The sequence below is a fragment of the Gordionus sp. m RMFG-2023 genome, chromosome 3 (genome assembly GCF_954871325.1).
Source record: "Gordionus sp. m RMFG-2023 chromosome 3, tfGorSpeb1-WG-v2, whole genome shotgun sequence".
NCBI classification, from domain to species: Eukaryota; Metazoa; Nematomorpha; class Gordioida; order Chordodea; family Parachordodidae; genus Gordionus; species Gordionus sp. m RMFG-2023.
Window position 1 is genome coordinate 30,058,460 of NC_088777.1, and position 15,768 is coordinate 30,074,227.

The 15,768-nt window shown below is 29.4% G+C and overlaps 1 protein-coding gene across 1 annotated transcript in view; it reads left to right on the forward strand.

The window, feature by feature from the left end:
• Positions 1–14,959, forward strand: part of LOC135926015 (very-long-chain 3-oxoacyl-CoA reductase-like) — a 54,147-nt gene extending 39,188 nt beyond the window's left edge. Inside the window, exons 3-4 of the mRNA XM_065461654.1 lie at positions 12,966–13,027; positions 14,109–14,959. Of these exons, the coding sequence (XP_065317726.1) occupies positions 12,966–13,027; positions 14,109–14,330 (284 nt within the window). The 3' untranslated portion in view covers positions 14,331–14,959. The remainder of the gene's footprint in view (positions 1–12,965; positions 13,028–14,108) is intronic.
• Positions 14,960–15,768: the final 809 nt, after the last annotated feature.

Consider the following 15,768-nt stretch of genomic DNA (forward strand, 5'->3'; position numbering starts at 1 on the left):
TTCTGAGTTATTGGCCTGGATTGAAAAGATTACGAGGAGTTGTGTTCCATGTAATTCGTGTGCCGCTATGCCCCGGAAGGAAATAGGCAGTTATTGGCCGAGACCTGAAAAGCCGTGGGAGCGTATTCACGTGGATTTCTTTGACTTAAACAAAAAGTCGTATTTTTTAGTTGTTGATGCATATTCTAAGTGGATTGAATATGAAGAAGTTCATGAATTAACCACTAGAATTGTTATCAAATTGTTACAAAGGTTATGGGCTAGATTTGGGATTCCAAAGACAACTTTTTAAGTATTAACACAAAAAGAATAATCCTTTGATTCCTGAATATGTTATCCGAATTATACAAAAGAAAATGCTATAATATTTCGATTACTCGATCTTTTAAAAATGAAGTTCTCAAAAATTGAAGTTCTCAAAAGACAAATGAAATTTTTAAACAATTTATTATATCACTTTTTCATAAATCACGAGGATAAAAAAATTAAAATTTTTCTTTACTTTTAAATTTTAAAAATTTTTAATAATGAATAATTCAAAAAAAAAATATTATTATAATAATTATTATTTTTTTTACATTAAATAATAATAATTTTTTTTCTCCAATCAGATGTCTACAATCCATCTGATTGACATTTGAGGCTTATATATATATATTTTTTACATATTAGAACATGTCACCCCTTTATGGGTCAACGACATTCCTCACCATTAAATATAATATTTAATATATATTAATTATTATGTTGTTATAATAAGAGAATTTTTTTTCTTTAGAATGTATTCATAAGGAAAAATACGGATATCCAGTTGTCCCTTTTTACTCCATATTTATATACTCTTGAACTTGATTACTAGTTGTACCGATAATCATCATGCGATTACAAGCTTGACTTGAATAACGATAGTCAGCATTTAATCGTTGGCTTGACTTGAATAACAATAGTCAGCATTTAATCGTTGGCTTGATCTAAATAACGCTGGCCCTCCATAACATCAATTGAAACGACCGAAAATTTTTCCAGAATTGTCTTCTCACTTTTTTGAATCCCATTGGTTCAATCACAAGGTCAAAGTTTATAGTCTTAGTTCAACCATAAGGTCAAAGTTTATAGTCTTTTTATTGTCTAACACAATTTGAATCTTTTTTCTTTATAACCATAGCAACATCAAAGTAAATCGTCCGTGAAACAAAAAAATATAACTTTCTTTTTCCACTGACCATCCATCACAAAAATTTACATTTTTTAATTAACTTTTTCTCTTCTTTCCTTGAAAAAAAAAACAACTGCTCGGTATATAACATACTCACAAACGATTCCCTCGTAACACCATTTAATTACTTATATTATACTCCTATCACTCTACAATGAGGATACTCGAGTATATAAAATAATCAATAAATTAATAAAATACTTTCCTCCGATGGACTTTATTACCATTTAACCGAAAGCATAAATTACCAAAACACCCCCAGTTGTTCAGTATTCAACTAATTCATTAATTTATATAATTTTGTTTGTACTCCACTAATTTTATCAATTACGTGATTAATTAAATAATCAAAGGAATCTCTTCCTTCAAGGGAAAACAAAAAAAATTGTCTTTGCCCTTCAATACCCCGAGACTCAATTATAATCCCGTATAGTTATAGGATGTTGGGTTCTCCCTCCGAAATATAAAAATCCCTTTATTTTCCGGGCTTTTCAAAGTTTCAATTAAGCATCCTTTAATGGATTCCATTAACACTTAATTACAAATAAGCCTACCCCTATCTTTATGATAGTATCTTACTCCCAATACTACGCAAGTATCGTTATCAGAGTATCCCAAAAGAATCAATATTTTCATTATTCATATATAACATATTATGCTACAATAAATTTTCATTATTCATCTTTAACATATTAAGCTATATGATTCCAATAATCTAAGATTCTGGAAAAATAATAAGATAAGATTAATGTTTAAGCATTTCCATATTATCTTTATCCTTTCTTACTTTCTCCTAACCTTACATGATCATTATGTCTGATTACCGTAATTCCATTTATTAGCAAAATTTCATTTAATTTGGAACCAAGGTTTTCTACTATACAACCTTTTTCCTATTTCTTCCCTTTGTTTTCAAACACACGGGCCCATATAATTCTCCTACAGGATATTTTATTACAATCTTATCAACCGAAAGTACACCAGCTCCATCTTTGGATTTTAAGAAATCCAACGGCATTCTGGTCCTTCTTCCCAGAAATACCTCAACCGGAGTAATTCCCTCTCGGTTTCTGGAATTATTATAATATAAATGGGCCATCCACATCATTACTTTCTTGTTTGGCCTTTTTAATCCAATTTTTCACGATAGCTACCATTCTCTCCGCCTCTCCATTGGAACTGGGATGATATGGTGGAGCTAATACGTGTTTAATTTCCAATGCATTACAAAAATCTCTGAAACTTTCACTTACAAAGGCCGGACCTCCATCAGACACTATTGTCTTTGGAATCCCAAATCTAGCCCATAACCTTTGTAACAATTTGATAACAATTCTAGTGGTTAATCCATGAACTTCTTCATATTCAATCCACTTAGAATATGCATCAACAACTAAAAAATACGACTTCTTGTTTAAGTCAAAGAAATCCACGTGAATACGCTCCCACGGCTTTTCAGGTCTCGGCCAATAACTGCCTATTTCCTTCCGGGGCATAGCGGCACACGAATTACATGGAACACAACTCCTCGTAATCTTTTCAATATCATCGCTCATTCCAGGCCACCATACATACTCACGAGCCCAAGATTTCATTTTATCTCGACCCTGATGTCCTGCATGCAACAATCGTAATATTCTACTTTATAATTTCAACGGAATTACGGCTCTATTACCCCGCATTAAACAATCATCCACTATGGACAATTCCTTTTCAATCTTTTTATAAACTTTACTACTATTTTTACACGGCTCTTGTCCCGTCAAAAATAATTTTACTCGACCCAATTCCTTATCCCTTAAGGTATTACTTTTAAGATCCTCTTAATTCGTAGGACCACTCTTTAACATATGTGATAAAGAACATATTAATACCCTGTCTTCATTCACCATTATACTTTTGTTACCGTCAAGATCCCCTTCACTGGATTCTAACCTAGATAAAATATCAGGCATACAATTTTTCTTGCCCCTGCGATATCTGATTTCCACATTAAAACTTCCCACCAGTAACAACCAACGTTGCAACCGGGGAGACAGCATTAACTCTTTATTATCTTTTTTAAATAAATGAATTAACGGCTTATGATCCGTGTAAATTATAAATCTTTTACCGATCAAATATTCACGACATTTGGTTAATCCAAAGATAACCGCTAGGGCTTCTTGTTCAATAACCGAATATCTAGTTTCCACTTCCCTGAAAACTCTCTAAAAAAATATGATGGGTCTTTCCACACCGTCCATTAAATGTAACAATGCACCTCCAACCCCCTTGTTGGATGCATCTGCCAATATGTTCTCTAAATCATTGTTAAAACATACCAAAATCGGTTCCTCACCAATCTTTCCTTTTAAAATATCAAAAGCATTTTTCTGTTCAATTTTCCACACAAAATGAACGCCTTTTTTTAATAAACCATACAATGGAGATGCCACTTTTGCAAAATCCTCCACAAAACGATGATAATAATTTACCATACCCAAAAATGATTGCAACTCCGCTTTATTGTTTGGCGGATTCATATTCGTTATATTTTTTAAATTTTTCCAGAGGTTTCACCTCCTATCCATTTATCCGATGTCCTAAGTAGATAACTTCCGTTACCCCAAGAACACTCTTTTCCTTGCTGGCCCTCAGACCCTTATCACGAATCCGCTTGAAAACCTCTTCCAAACGTTGATTATGTTGCTCTGGTGTTATACTAGTCACCAACACATCATCCATATAATAATAAACTCCTTCCAGGCCCTGGAAAACTGATGCCATAGTGCGCTGAAATATCGGCGCTGACACACTTAATCAAAACGGTAGCCTACAAAAGGCAAATAATCCTTTCGGAGTCGTTATAGTAAATAATTTATGAATTTCTTCTTTCAAAGGCAATTGCAAATAAGCCGAAGAAAAATCAACTTTGGGAAAATACTTGGCACCTTTTAAACTGGCCAAAATCTCCTCAATCCTAGGCAATGGATATTTTACCTTCACTACCCATCTATTTAAGGTTACACGGAAATCAGCACATAACCTTAACTTTCCATTCGATTTTCTAACAGGTACCAATGGTGTGGCCCACTCACTATATTCCACAAGAATAATGATGCCATCTCTAACCCATTGATCCAATTCTTCATCGATTTCCCTTTTCCACTCAAAAGGAACTCTTCTGCAAGCCAAAAAGATGGGTGAAAAACCCTCTTTAAGCTTAACGTCTACTTGATAATCATTTAAACGTCCTAATTTTTCTTCAAAAATTATACCATATTTTCTAACCAAAATAGGTATAGCCAGATCGATCTTCTTTAATCCATCGATTTCCATTTCCATAAATTGATCCCTATCAATTTTACCATTTATTTCTGTATGATCAGAACTGATCACTACTTTTTCGGGAGTTTCAATAAAATTATTATTAACGACAATCCTGTTTCCATCGTTCAATAATTTAGATATCCCTTCTTTCTGAAGTTCATTTCGGATATTATCCGCCATTAATTTTCTTTTAACATTATCACTAGCCAATTCGCTATCAATAATAAATAAATTCCAATTATTATTATAGGGTCCAATTGTGGTAATCCAATCCCACCTCATAATAGTTTCCACGGCTTTTCCTACTATCCATAAATTTAAACTTATGATAGTATCATTAAAAACCACATACCATTGAGTTTTACCCAAAACCTCAATTTCAGAACCATCGAACTGTTTTAAACACATATTTTCCTTAATAATCACGCCATTAGGCCAATATTTATAAAAATTTTCACAAGACATTATCGAAATGCTCGCACCAGTGTCAAATAGCATATCAATATACCTGCAGTCAATTCTCAAGTTAACCCTAGGACATTGACCCAGTCTATTTATTCCATCAGTCCTTAAAATTTCACAAGTTTTAAGGGGCTGATCGTTCCCTCTGAAATATGCATTTCATTAGAATTTAAATTTCCTCCTAAATTCAACTCGGAATTTCGAGGCTTTTTACTAATATAACTATATTTTTAAATAATATCCCGAGGATATTTTTCCCATTTAAAATTATCAACATTTTTTCTATTTGTATATTTCACAATGCTCCCAGGAAATTTTTCCCATTTAAAAGCATTATTTTTCATTATATTCACATTAAAACTATAATCAAACGTTTTAACTTTATCTTCATGATAACAAACATTTTCATTAAAACCATTAAAATTATGAGAATCCCATCTCTTTTTATTATTATAATATACTTTCCTAAAATTTTTATTTCCCTGTATTTTAACTGCTATATGATTACATTTGCTATCATATAGTCAGTGTAAATCACAATTTATAGCTATATGTCCCGTCCCTTTACATTTAAAACATATACGAGACCCATCCAAATTCAATTTCAACGAATCAACTTTATTTACATCTAGGCCTGAAATCTTCCTTACATTGGAATTTTCTCCACTAGATCTTTGCAATGGAAAACCCATTCTAAAATTCTGTTCCTTTACAATACAGGTTTTAGAATAATGACCCTTGTAACCGCACCGATTACAAATTATGTCAGCAATAATCTTTGGAAAACTCTTTCCATTCGAAATAATTCTATCACCGAATTGCTTCTTATCCCCTTGATTATTCATACTAATCAACCTGGATATATCACTATAAATATCTTTAATAGATTCTTTTATATCTTTTAATTCCTGGAGGATAACCACTAATCTCTCCACAAATTCCAAACGATCATCGTTATTATCTTTCATCGTTTCAACCATTCCTGGTTTGCCGTTCTTGATTTCATTTAAAATTCCATTTAAACTACTTTCCAAGTCCGAAATTCTCTTAAAACAATTAGCAGACACCAGAGCCTTTTTCCAGTTACCATATACCTTGGTCGCAACCAAAGTACATTTTCCACATAACAATTTCAAAAGTATATATATTAAATATAGAATTATTAATCCTAATGCAACTAAGTGATGACCTATATCCAATTCATTAAGGTTCTGATACAAGATTTTATAACCCATATCCTTAAAGATGGCAATTTTATTAATAAAAGTGGCTCAGAATACTTATCGAAATACACAACCATCGCATATTACGAAATTTAAAATTACGTTATTACAAAAAGTTATATTATATTATACAAACTATTTTGTTAGGCTGTGTCCAAAGTATCAAGAAAATTTAATCGCACAATTTGCGCAAATCTAGCGAAAAAAAAAATATAAGCCATTTTTAATGGAAAATTAAAATTTTGGCCTAAATAATTTAAACAACAAAAACGTTATTATTGCGTTGTGTCCTAAGGTAACATATAATATGTAAAATAAAAAGGAGTTTTTTTTTTTACCTTATAATAATGAATACCCTTGAATTTCCAGGTTCGAATCCTGGTCACGGCAACACTTTTTAAGTAAACACAAAAAGAATAATCCTTTGATTCCTGAATATGTTATCCGAATTATACAAAAGAAAATGCTATAATATTGCGATTACTCGATGTTTTCTTTTAAAAATGAAGTTCTCAAAAATTGAAGTTCTCAAAATACAAATGAAGTTTTTAAACAATTTTATTATATCACTTTTTCATAAATCACGAGGAGAAAAAAAAATCATAATTTTTCTTTACTTTTAAATTTCAAAAATTTTTAATAATAAATAATTCAAAAAAAATATATCTTCAAAAAAATATATTATTATAATAATTATTATTTTTTTTACATTAAATAATAATAATTTTTTTTCTCCAATCAGATGTCTACAATCCATCTGATTGACATTTGAGGCTTATATATATATATATTTTATACATATTAGAACAATTATCATATTGTAATATTCCATCTTCATTTGACTCCTCACTTGTACATACTATATCATCGTCCGTCTCATTTAATTCATAATTAAATCTTTAAATACACTGGCAACAGACGCGTACGCAGCGGGGGGGGGGCAGAGGGACAAATCCCCCCCCCCCCAAAGCCAAAAAATGCAGATGCCGGATTATATTTTTCAAAAATATTATTGTTAATATTAATTTATATTTGTTAATATTTATTCTTATCTCATATATACATATATATATATTTAATTACATTTATTTATCACATTCATCTACTAAGTTATTTTATCAATCAATTTCGATTTCAAGTTTTCCTTGGCGTAATTTACCTATTATTTTCAAATTTTAGTGGCGTAATATTTATCTAAATTTCTAATAAAATAATAATTATCTCTGAAACTCCTTGTCCAACAGGGAGAAAAAAATTGCAAGCTTGTCCAACGAGATCGAGTCTCCGCCACAGTAACAGCTATTTTGGAGTTAGAAGAGCTGATTATTAATGCTATTACTGAAATATCACAATGGCTTGAAAGAAATATTTCCTCAGAAGCAAGAAAATTATTGGATTCAATACTTATTCAAAATTTTTTTTCTCATTAGAATGTATTATTTAATTATACAACTATTTTATGTAATACTTTTCAAAAACATAACATTGACTTGATTAAGAAGATGAGAATAGCGGAGAGCATTTTATTAGAACTCAAGGAAATAGAGCTAGTGCTGTTGAAGAATTTTATATTTTATATGTTATTGTTGAGTCAAAAGCAGAGCTATACGTGTTAAATATTTGTCCCCCTCGACTTGCAGCAAGCAAGCTCATCATCAAAACATTAATATAGGATCAGTAGAAGAGTATTATAAAACAAATGTCCCCTCTCCCAACCTTTTTCATATGGTGATAGAAAAAAAATATAAATATTTGTTATATTTTTATCATGAAGATGTTAAAATATCTTATGATGCCTTATTAGCTGAATAACTATGATTAAAAGATTAACTATGGTTGATACAGTCCCAAAAAATGCTATGGATGCTTTTATTTCAAACACATTTTAGATTATACTCCCAATTATTAAAATGGTTATATATATATTAGCAGCTCCTTAGTAAACTAATGAGAGAACCTTCACTTTTTTAAGAAGAATAACAGAGCCTTGCAGAGGTACCATTTGCAGGACCAGGCCCAGATTTTTTTTAAAAATTTTTTCCGGCCCGAGTTTTTTTTAAAAAAATTTTCAGGCCCGGCCCGGCTGGCCCAGCCCGAATTTTTTAAAATAAATTATATTTATTTTTGATATTTATAGCTAATAATGGCGATTTCAAATATTTGGTTTTAAAATATACAACTCGGCTCGGATATTTTTTCTTAAAAAATTTTCAGGCCCAGCCCGGGTGTTAAAAAAAATTACGAGCCCGGCCCGGGTATATTTAAAAAAATTAAAATACGGTCCGGCTCGGGGGCCATGCCTGCAATTCTGTGAAAAACATACCTATGAAATACAACATCTGAAAGTAGATTGAATGATTTGGATCTTTTGAATATTCATAGACATTTAACGCCAAGCAAGGATTGATAATTGAAAAATTAGCTCAAAACATACAAAATACAATTATTCCTAAGAAACTTTGTGTATTAATTTTTATTTACAACATTTAAATTTTTTATACTTTATATATTTTAAAAGCTCAAAAAATTCAAATTTCAATTTTGGGTCATTTAAGTGATTCATATCGTGGGTTATATTCACTTTATATTTTAAGATTCACATTTAAATGCCGGTTTATATATATAATTTTTTTAATTCACATTAGTTTAAAATTGTGTATTAGAAAAGTTATTAATCCTAATAAATTTATGCTTAGTATTTTTAATTAAAAATATTATTTCTTAAAAAAATTTATTATCCCCCCCCCCCAGACCAAATTCCTGCGTACGCGCCTGACTGGCAAATGAACACAATTCGTTACGTAATTTACACTCAATATATTTGTCAATTGTGCCAGTTTTTCTAAGGCCTTTTCAGAAATACCTTTACTATTTATTCATCAAACATTGATGCAAATATTGCACATTCAAAATAAGCTCTCTATTCATAGAAAATCGTTCCGACAAGCTGTTTATAATTTTATCAATTATAGGACGAAATACTTCGACCCTATAAAGGTCAATCGATTTTTTAGGACATTCATCTAGGTCTTCGTCACATTTTATTCTCTTCGCTCGTCCTATTCGATTTTTTGGCAGAGCAGTCTGTACCCAGATATTCTTCGGGAGCTTTAAATATGAAAGTGTTTCATTTAAATTAGAAGCCATTTTTATTGCTTTATTTTAAATCGATGTAATAGTTATCTCTGATACAGAAGACTTAGCATTTTCTATCATTTTCCATGCTGACAAAATATCTAAATTTTTAGTTTGAAGTTATAATAACAATGGCCCCATTATTTTAAAAATTTCCAGATATATTATAGCTGTACTTAGAGTCTTAAATTTACATAAATTATCGATCAATGACTTCGCTACTGATGAAGTTTTGGCCTCAAATGATTTATTATCTATTATAAATTCAAGTGCACTTACCGTTTTTGGGAGCAAGTTCTCTTTACCATATATCCATCTAAGGGCTTTTCACGTGCCCACCACATATTTTTTGCAGCTTTCTCAACTAATTCTGGCAGATAAATTATCCTGTTTCACCCAAGCATCCATTCTTTTATATGATTCACCAAAGAAAGTTGCTTGTCTGTTTAATAATCCAAATTAATTTTTGTTTTCAATATTAACGCACAAATCACTTATACAGAGATTTAATTGTTACTGTAACAAATATACAAACTACCTGGAGCCTCTTGTCTAATAAGAGCTTGCAACCCAACAAATCCACCCCGCATATTTGCACCACCATCAAATGATTCTCCAATTATATTTCTCATTTGAATTTCATGTTTTAAAAGACATTCACCTAAGATATCAAAAATTTATTTTCCAGAAGAGTTTGTTTGTAAGTGCGAAACGCCTTTCTATTATTTTGCCATTACATATGTATCTTAGGCAAATGGTTGTTGATCATAAATGCTAATATCTTCTTTTTTATTAAATCCTGATTTGATCAAGAACAACATCAATAACTTTGTTTACAGTTGTTTTTGATTATAAGGTTTTTAGAGAACCTCTTCCCTTCGATTTTGATTTGTCAGAGAATTTGAGCTTTTCTTTTCTAGGTGTGTTCTTTAAAATAGCTTTCTCTAAATGATCTCTGAGTATTTGATCATTCTTTGATATAATACGAATCATTTTCAGGAAATTTCCATGAATCAAATTCAAATTTTTAAAATGGCTAAGTGTTTCAGTAGCATATGCTCTGTAGGGTAAGTTTTGTTTGCCTAAAAACCTTTATTATCTCGAATATTTGTTTTATTATGTGGACATTGTTATAAATTTGTCAATTATTTTCATTTAATATTTTATCACATTGAATTACCAAATGACTTGTTTTTTGACGCTGTGAGGTAGGCCTCGACTGCAACTCTTGAATTTTAATTATTGAATGCATATGTCGAAAATTTGTTGAGCTTGTTATGAAAGTGTTTTCGCACAGGCAGATAGATCAGGACACAACTTTGACTTTATTTCATATTAGTTTTATTGTAATCCATTTTCTAAGTATTTCTTATTACTATTCGTCAATATAATTTATCATATTTACTATTTATTGGTTGTATAGGATGTTGCATTAAAAACTTAAGTTTTTGAGGTTTAGTAGCTGTTAATTGCCACTTAAAATTTTCATGTATATGCATATCCAATTCTAAAGGAGATACTGTAGGATCCCCTAAATAGATTTGTGGCATATCTGGGAAGGAGCTATTTAAAAGTGAAATTGTTACAGATGAATGTGACGTTAATATTTCTATACATGGTGAAATTGTTTCCGATATCAATAATCCACTTTGTGAAATATCTGAAGGCATTATTGATGTAGTTGCTTCTGACAAGTATGAGGATAATAAAGATGGAATTGCTGTAATTGTAGATAATGTATTTTCAGGGTATGTGAATGATTTATCTGCTGTAATAGTGGATAATATAGTTTTATGTGGGTGTGTGTGGCAATGTTTGAATTGATGCAATAATAAATGAAGACGTTGCAGACAATGTAGTTGTTCAGGTAAATGTGAATGGGAGGCAGTGGTTGATATTCCTAAAATAATAGTTTTTTTTACATGAAGTAATAGTATTAGAAATACTTGATATTGATTAATATAAGAAAGATAATTTAAGTTGTTTTGGATCAGTATCAGCTACTTTGAGACCAGCAGATTTTTTTCTCTTAATTTTTCAGCTCCACCTTTAAATTTCCTTTGGCATTTTTATGCATGATATTTAAAAATATCAATTTAACTAAAAATAATATATTGTGTACACTACCCATGATAAATATAAACAAGATGAGTGTAAAATTAAATTTAATATAATTTTTTTAAAGAATTGTATTTTAATATAAGATAAAGTCATCATTTTAGTCCTTTCATATGATGTTGCATTAATTACTATTATTAATTTATAACTTAAGGCTAAAAAAAATATCTCAAGATGTGAACTGGAAATTCAAATAAAATTACTTATTTTTATAAAAATCTGATGAACCAGCCAGTAATAAACATTACTGTCTATAGGTTATGAAATATAAATAAGTTGTTTACTTTTGACTTTTTACATACATCTCAATTCAATGATCATATAAATAAGTTTAAAAATAGCTATATAAAGTTGATTATTATATTTGGTTTGTACGATAAATTTTACTGAAAATTTTTCCAAATGATAAGTAAATTGTTGGAATCATTTTAACAATCTATCGTTAAGCTTAGTTAGTAATAAAATAACATAAATTAACAATCAATTAATTAATATTAAAAAGAAACATTAGAAAATTAAATTGATCAAAAATTAATTTTATTATAATTATTATACCTGGGTTTTATTTAATTTCAATGAATTAAGAACAAGAATTACAATCACAAATGTTGGCTCTATTATTTCTATAATAAATCAATGTATGAAAATATAATATAATAAATTAATCAAAACTTAGCTTTCACTCTACTCAAACGGAAGCGTTTTCACGTCATTTGAAAAAAAAGCAAATAGCAATGATGTAAAGCGTTAGCGATGTTATTGATATTTTATGCATTAAAATTATAAATAAAGAGAAAATAATATGAACATAATATTTTTATTTATAATCGGCCTCTTTTTTGATATTTTCCTCTGATCGGCTCAAAAATCGACATTTTCTCGCGGCCTCGTGGGCAAAATGCTCACCTGGTCTTATAGCAGTTCGCCCCTGATTACGGTTCCTAAAATATTGAGAGAAGAGTTCTGCATTTTGGTTCTTACTCTTAGATTTAATGATTTCAAAGGCTCCGGTTCCAAACTCTGTTAAAGTAAATAAAAATATTTACAAATAAACTCTAGAATGAATCACAACATTTTGAACAATTTATGTAAATTACCTGCATTTTTATTAGAATCTGTTCCAGAACAGGTTCATGGAAATTTCAAATGGGCCCTGATTTCGGTGCCTATATATTTTAACTATGGATTATAAGTTCTGATTCCGGTTCCTATTTCCCGGTTCGGAGGTTTTGGTTCCAAACTCTGGTTTTTCTATTTTTTATGATATTTAATATTTTTTCCTGAGAAATTAAATTTTTCTTTAAAGAAAATCATATTTTTAAAACAAATATTTCCTTTTACTTGATTTTTTTAAAAAAAATTGGAGAAAATTAGTCTAAATTTGTAGCTTTCAGTATTTTAATTTCTGACTGAGCAATAAAGAAAAAAAATTCTTAGCGAAAAACTGTATAAATATAACCGTTTAATATAAATTTAATTTATATATAATTTTTTATTAGGAGTTATTGTCCAAACAGTGATGCCATACTTCGTCGTTACCAAGATGACCAAACTTAAAAGAGTATTTTTTTTAAAAAAGAAAAAATGTAGAATTACATAAAATATTAGTATTTGTGAGAAAAAGTCTCAAGACCCTTCCCCAGAATTTTTATTTTTAAACCCGGCCTAGATTTAAAAAAAAATATTTCTAAGCTCGGTTCGGATTTATGATATTTGATTGTTTTATAACAATTTTACAAATTGTTTCTAGGATGTAGAACGGTTCAGTTCCATATCGGTAGATTTCATTTTATTTTGTAAAAATAAAATTTAATAATAAAAACTATTTTAATTACTTATTACTAACTTAAGCTGATTTGAAAAAAGATAATAAAGACTCAAAAAACAGAAAATTTTTAAGAAGAAAAAAAAATTATATTAAAATATAAATTTTTTTAGCTTGAAAGGAAAGATGGGGAGAAATCAGAATAAAATTTAATTAATGTAGTCTTTGACTAAGTTAGAACCCTTACCTTGGGTCCTCGGACTCACATTAATCTGGTAAAGATCATTAAATAAAAACTAAACAAAAATTAAACTAGTTGAATCTCTTTATTTTAATAAGAAATAATAATATTAAAATTATGATAATATAATTTTATAAAGTGGTTTAAACCTGTTCAAAGATATGGTTCACTTCGGTCCTTTCTATTTGAGATTTTTTTATATTGGTCAAGGTTCGGAAAATTATTAAGAGTCATTTTGGCTTTACGGCTCTGTTTGACACTGGTTGTTTTAAAGGCAAATTAAAATTATAAGCAGCAAATGATTAAATGATCCTTTATATGATTTTCTAACTAGTTAACGGTTCAATGCTGGTTTTATAAAAATAACTTTTAGACCCGGGCCGGATTTTTAAAAATATTAATTTAAGGGTTGAGTTTCGGACTGGCAGGTCTTTGATATAATACTGTCTATATATTCAATCATACTTGGCTACCCATGGTTTAATTCGTGATAACTTTGGGGGATTTACCTTACAGTAATAACATGAATCTGAAAAATAAGAAAAGTTTTAAATCGAAATTTTTTTATTTTACGGTTTCTAACTAGCTCTCCTAATTCTAAAAATTCCTTACTTTCTTATATTATATTTTTATTAGGTAACTTTATTACATCCCAGTCCAGAAGTTTACGTCCAAAATAGCTTGAAAATGGTGGGACTGCAAACCGTTACATTCGGGTATTGGCCTCACTCTCTTATGGCTCTCCTCAATAAAACGGCTTATTATTTATCCCCTTGGATTGCGGAAAAGATTATTTTATCTGTCTTCACTTCTAATTTGCGGAAGCGAGAACAAAGGGGTCTAAGGCAAAAAAAATGAATGAGTCATTACATTTGAAAATGGATTTGTAAATTATATCTTACTAACAATTTAAAAATAAGATACTAATTTGTTTATTAGATATTATATTCTTTTAACAATCTTTTATAAAAAAAATTATAATACCTTATCTTATTATTATTTCTTAATTAAGTCGATTAAATAGATTTTTATTTTACTACTTTGGAAGCTTCAAATTTAAAAATTTATGTATTAAAAAATTGGCATTACTCAACTTGTTCTAAAAATGTTTTATAACGCACTTTTAAATTACTGCATTTAATTTTATAGAATATTTTATATTTGGATTGGATATAGACTGTAGATTATCAAAAAATTGTGTGAGATTCTTTAGAATATGTTTTGATAATTGATTATACGTTGTTATTTCTTCAATCTCTTACTATAATGTTCCAAGTCCACCTTTAGTAAATAATTTTGCGAGAACGACATGGCTTACCATTGTCTCCCAAATTTAAAAAAAATTATGTATAAAATACGTATTCGTATTGGGAAAAAATAATTATATATATTTTATATTTTTGTAACATTAAAGCAAATTTTACATTTATTATTATAGCTCGCTACATTTCAAAAACATTAGTGTCTTTTTCCATATTTTTAAGATTTTTTTCTTGTTTGATTGATTACCTCACATTTGTTGAATAAGAATAAATCATTCCAATTATTGATTTTTTTACTTTCGGAATTTCAAATTCAAATAATATTAATATCGATAATATACCTTTTCGAATAATTATTTTGCATACATTTTTTTAAAAATATTTAATTCTCTTTATTTATAAATAGCATGATATATAAATCTATATTATAATTACATTTTAGAGAAATTTTTTTTAAAAAAAAATAATTAAAAGAATATTAAAATATCATTTAAAAAAGAATAAATAAATTTTAAAACATGGGGGGTGGGATCAAAAATAGGACTCTTAATAGTTGCCTCGAAATACAGCAATTTGGATTGATTGTAACATTTTAAAAGAGGATCCATGCTCGCCATTAATTTGAGAAATTTTTTTAACCTAAAATCTTAAAAAATGATAGCCTAAGGGGACTAGGGACCCATTGGTAGAAATAACTATTGGGATAAAGTGAAAATCAGAAAAGTCGTGATGCTTTCTAATTTTTGACCTTTCCGCTACAATAATCGGATCAATGTTTGGGTTAGAAGAAAATTGGGAGACACAAGTGAAATCCCAAAGGTGTTTTCCTCTAAACCAAGGAATGCTTGTGAGCCCATCTGGTCTTTTTCCATTAGATAGGGATGGACGGGTCCCAGAAGATTATGGTAGTTAGCCAACCTAATTTATTCGAGGTTATAGAGTTAATAGCCTCATATCGACTGAACCGGAAACAGCGTAGACCATGTCTGACCTTAGAGTCGGACTCTTTCCTGCACCCTTTGCATATATGGGGT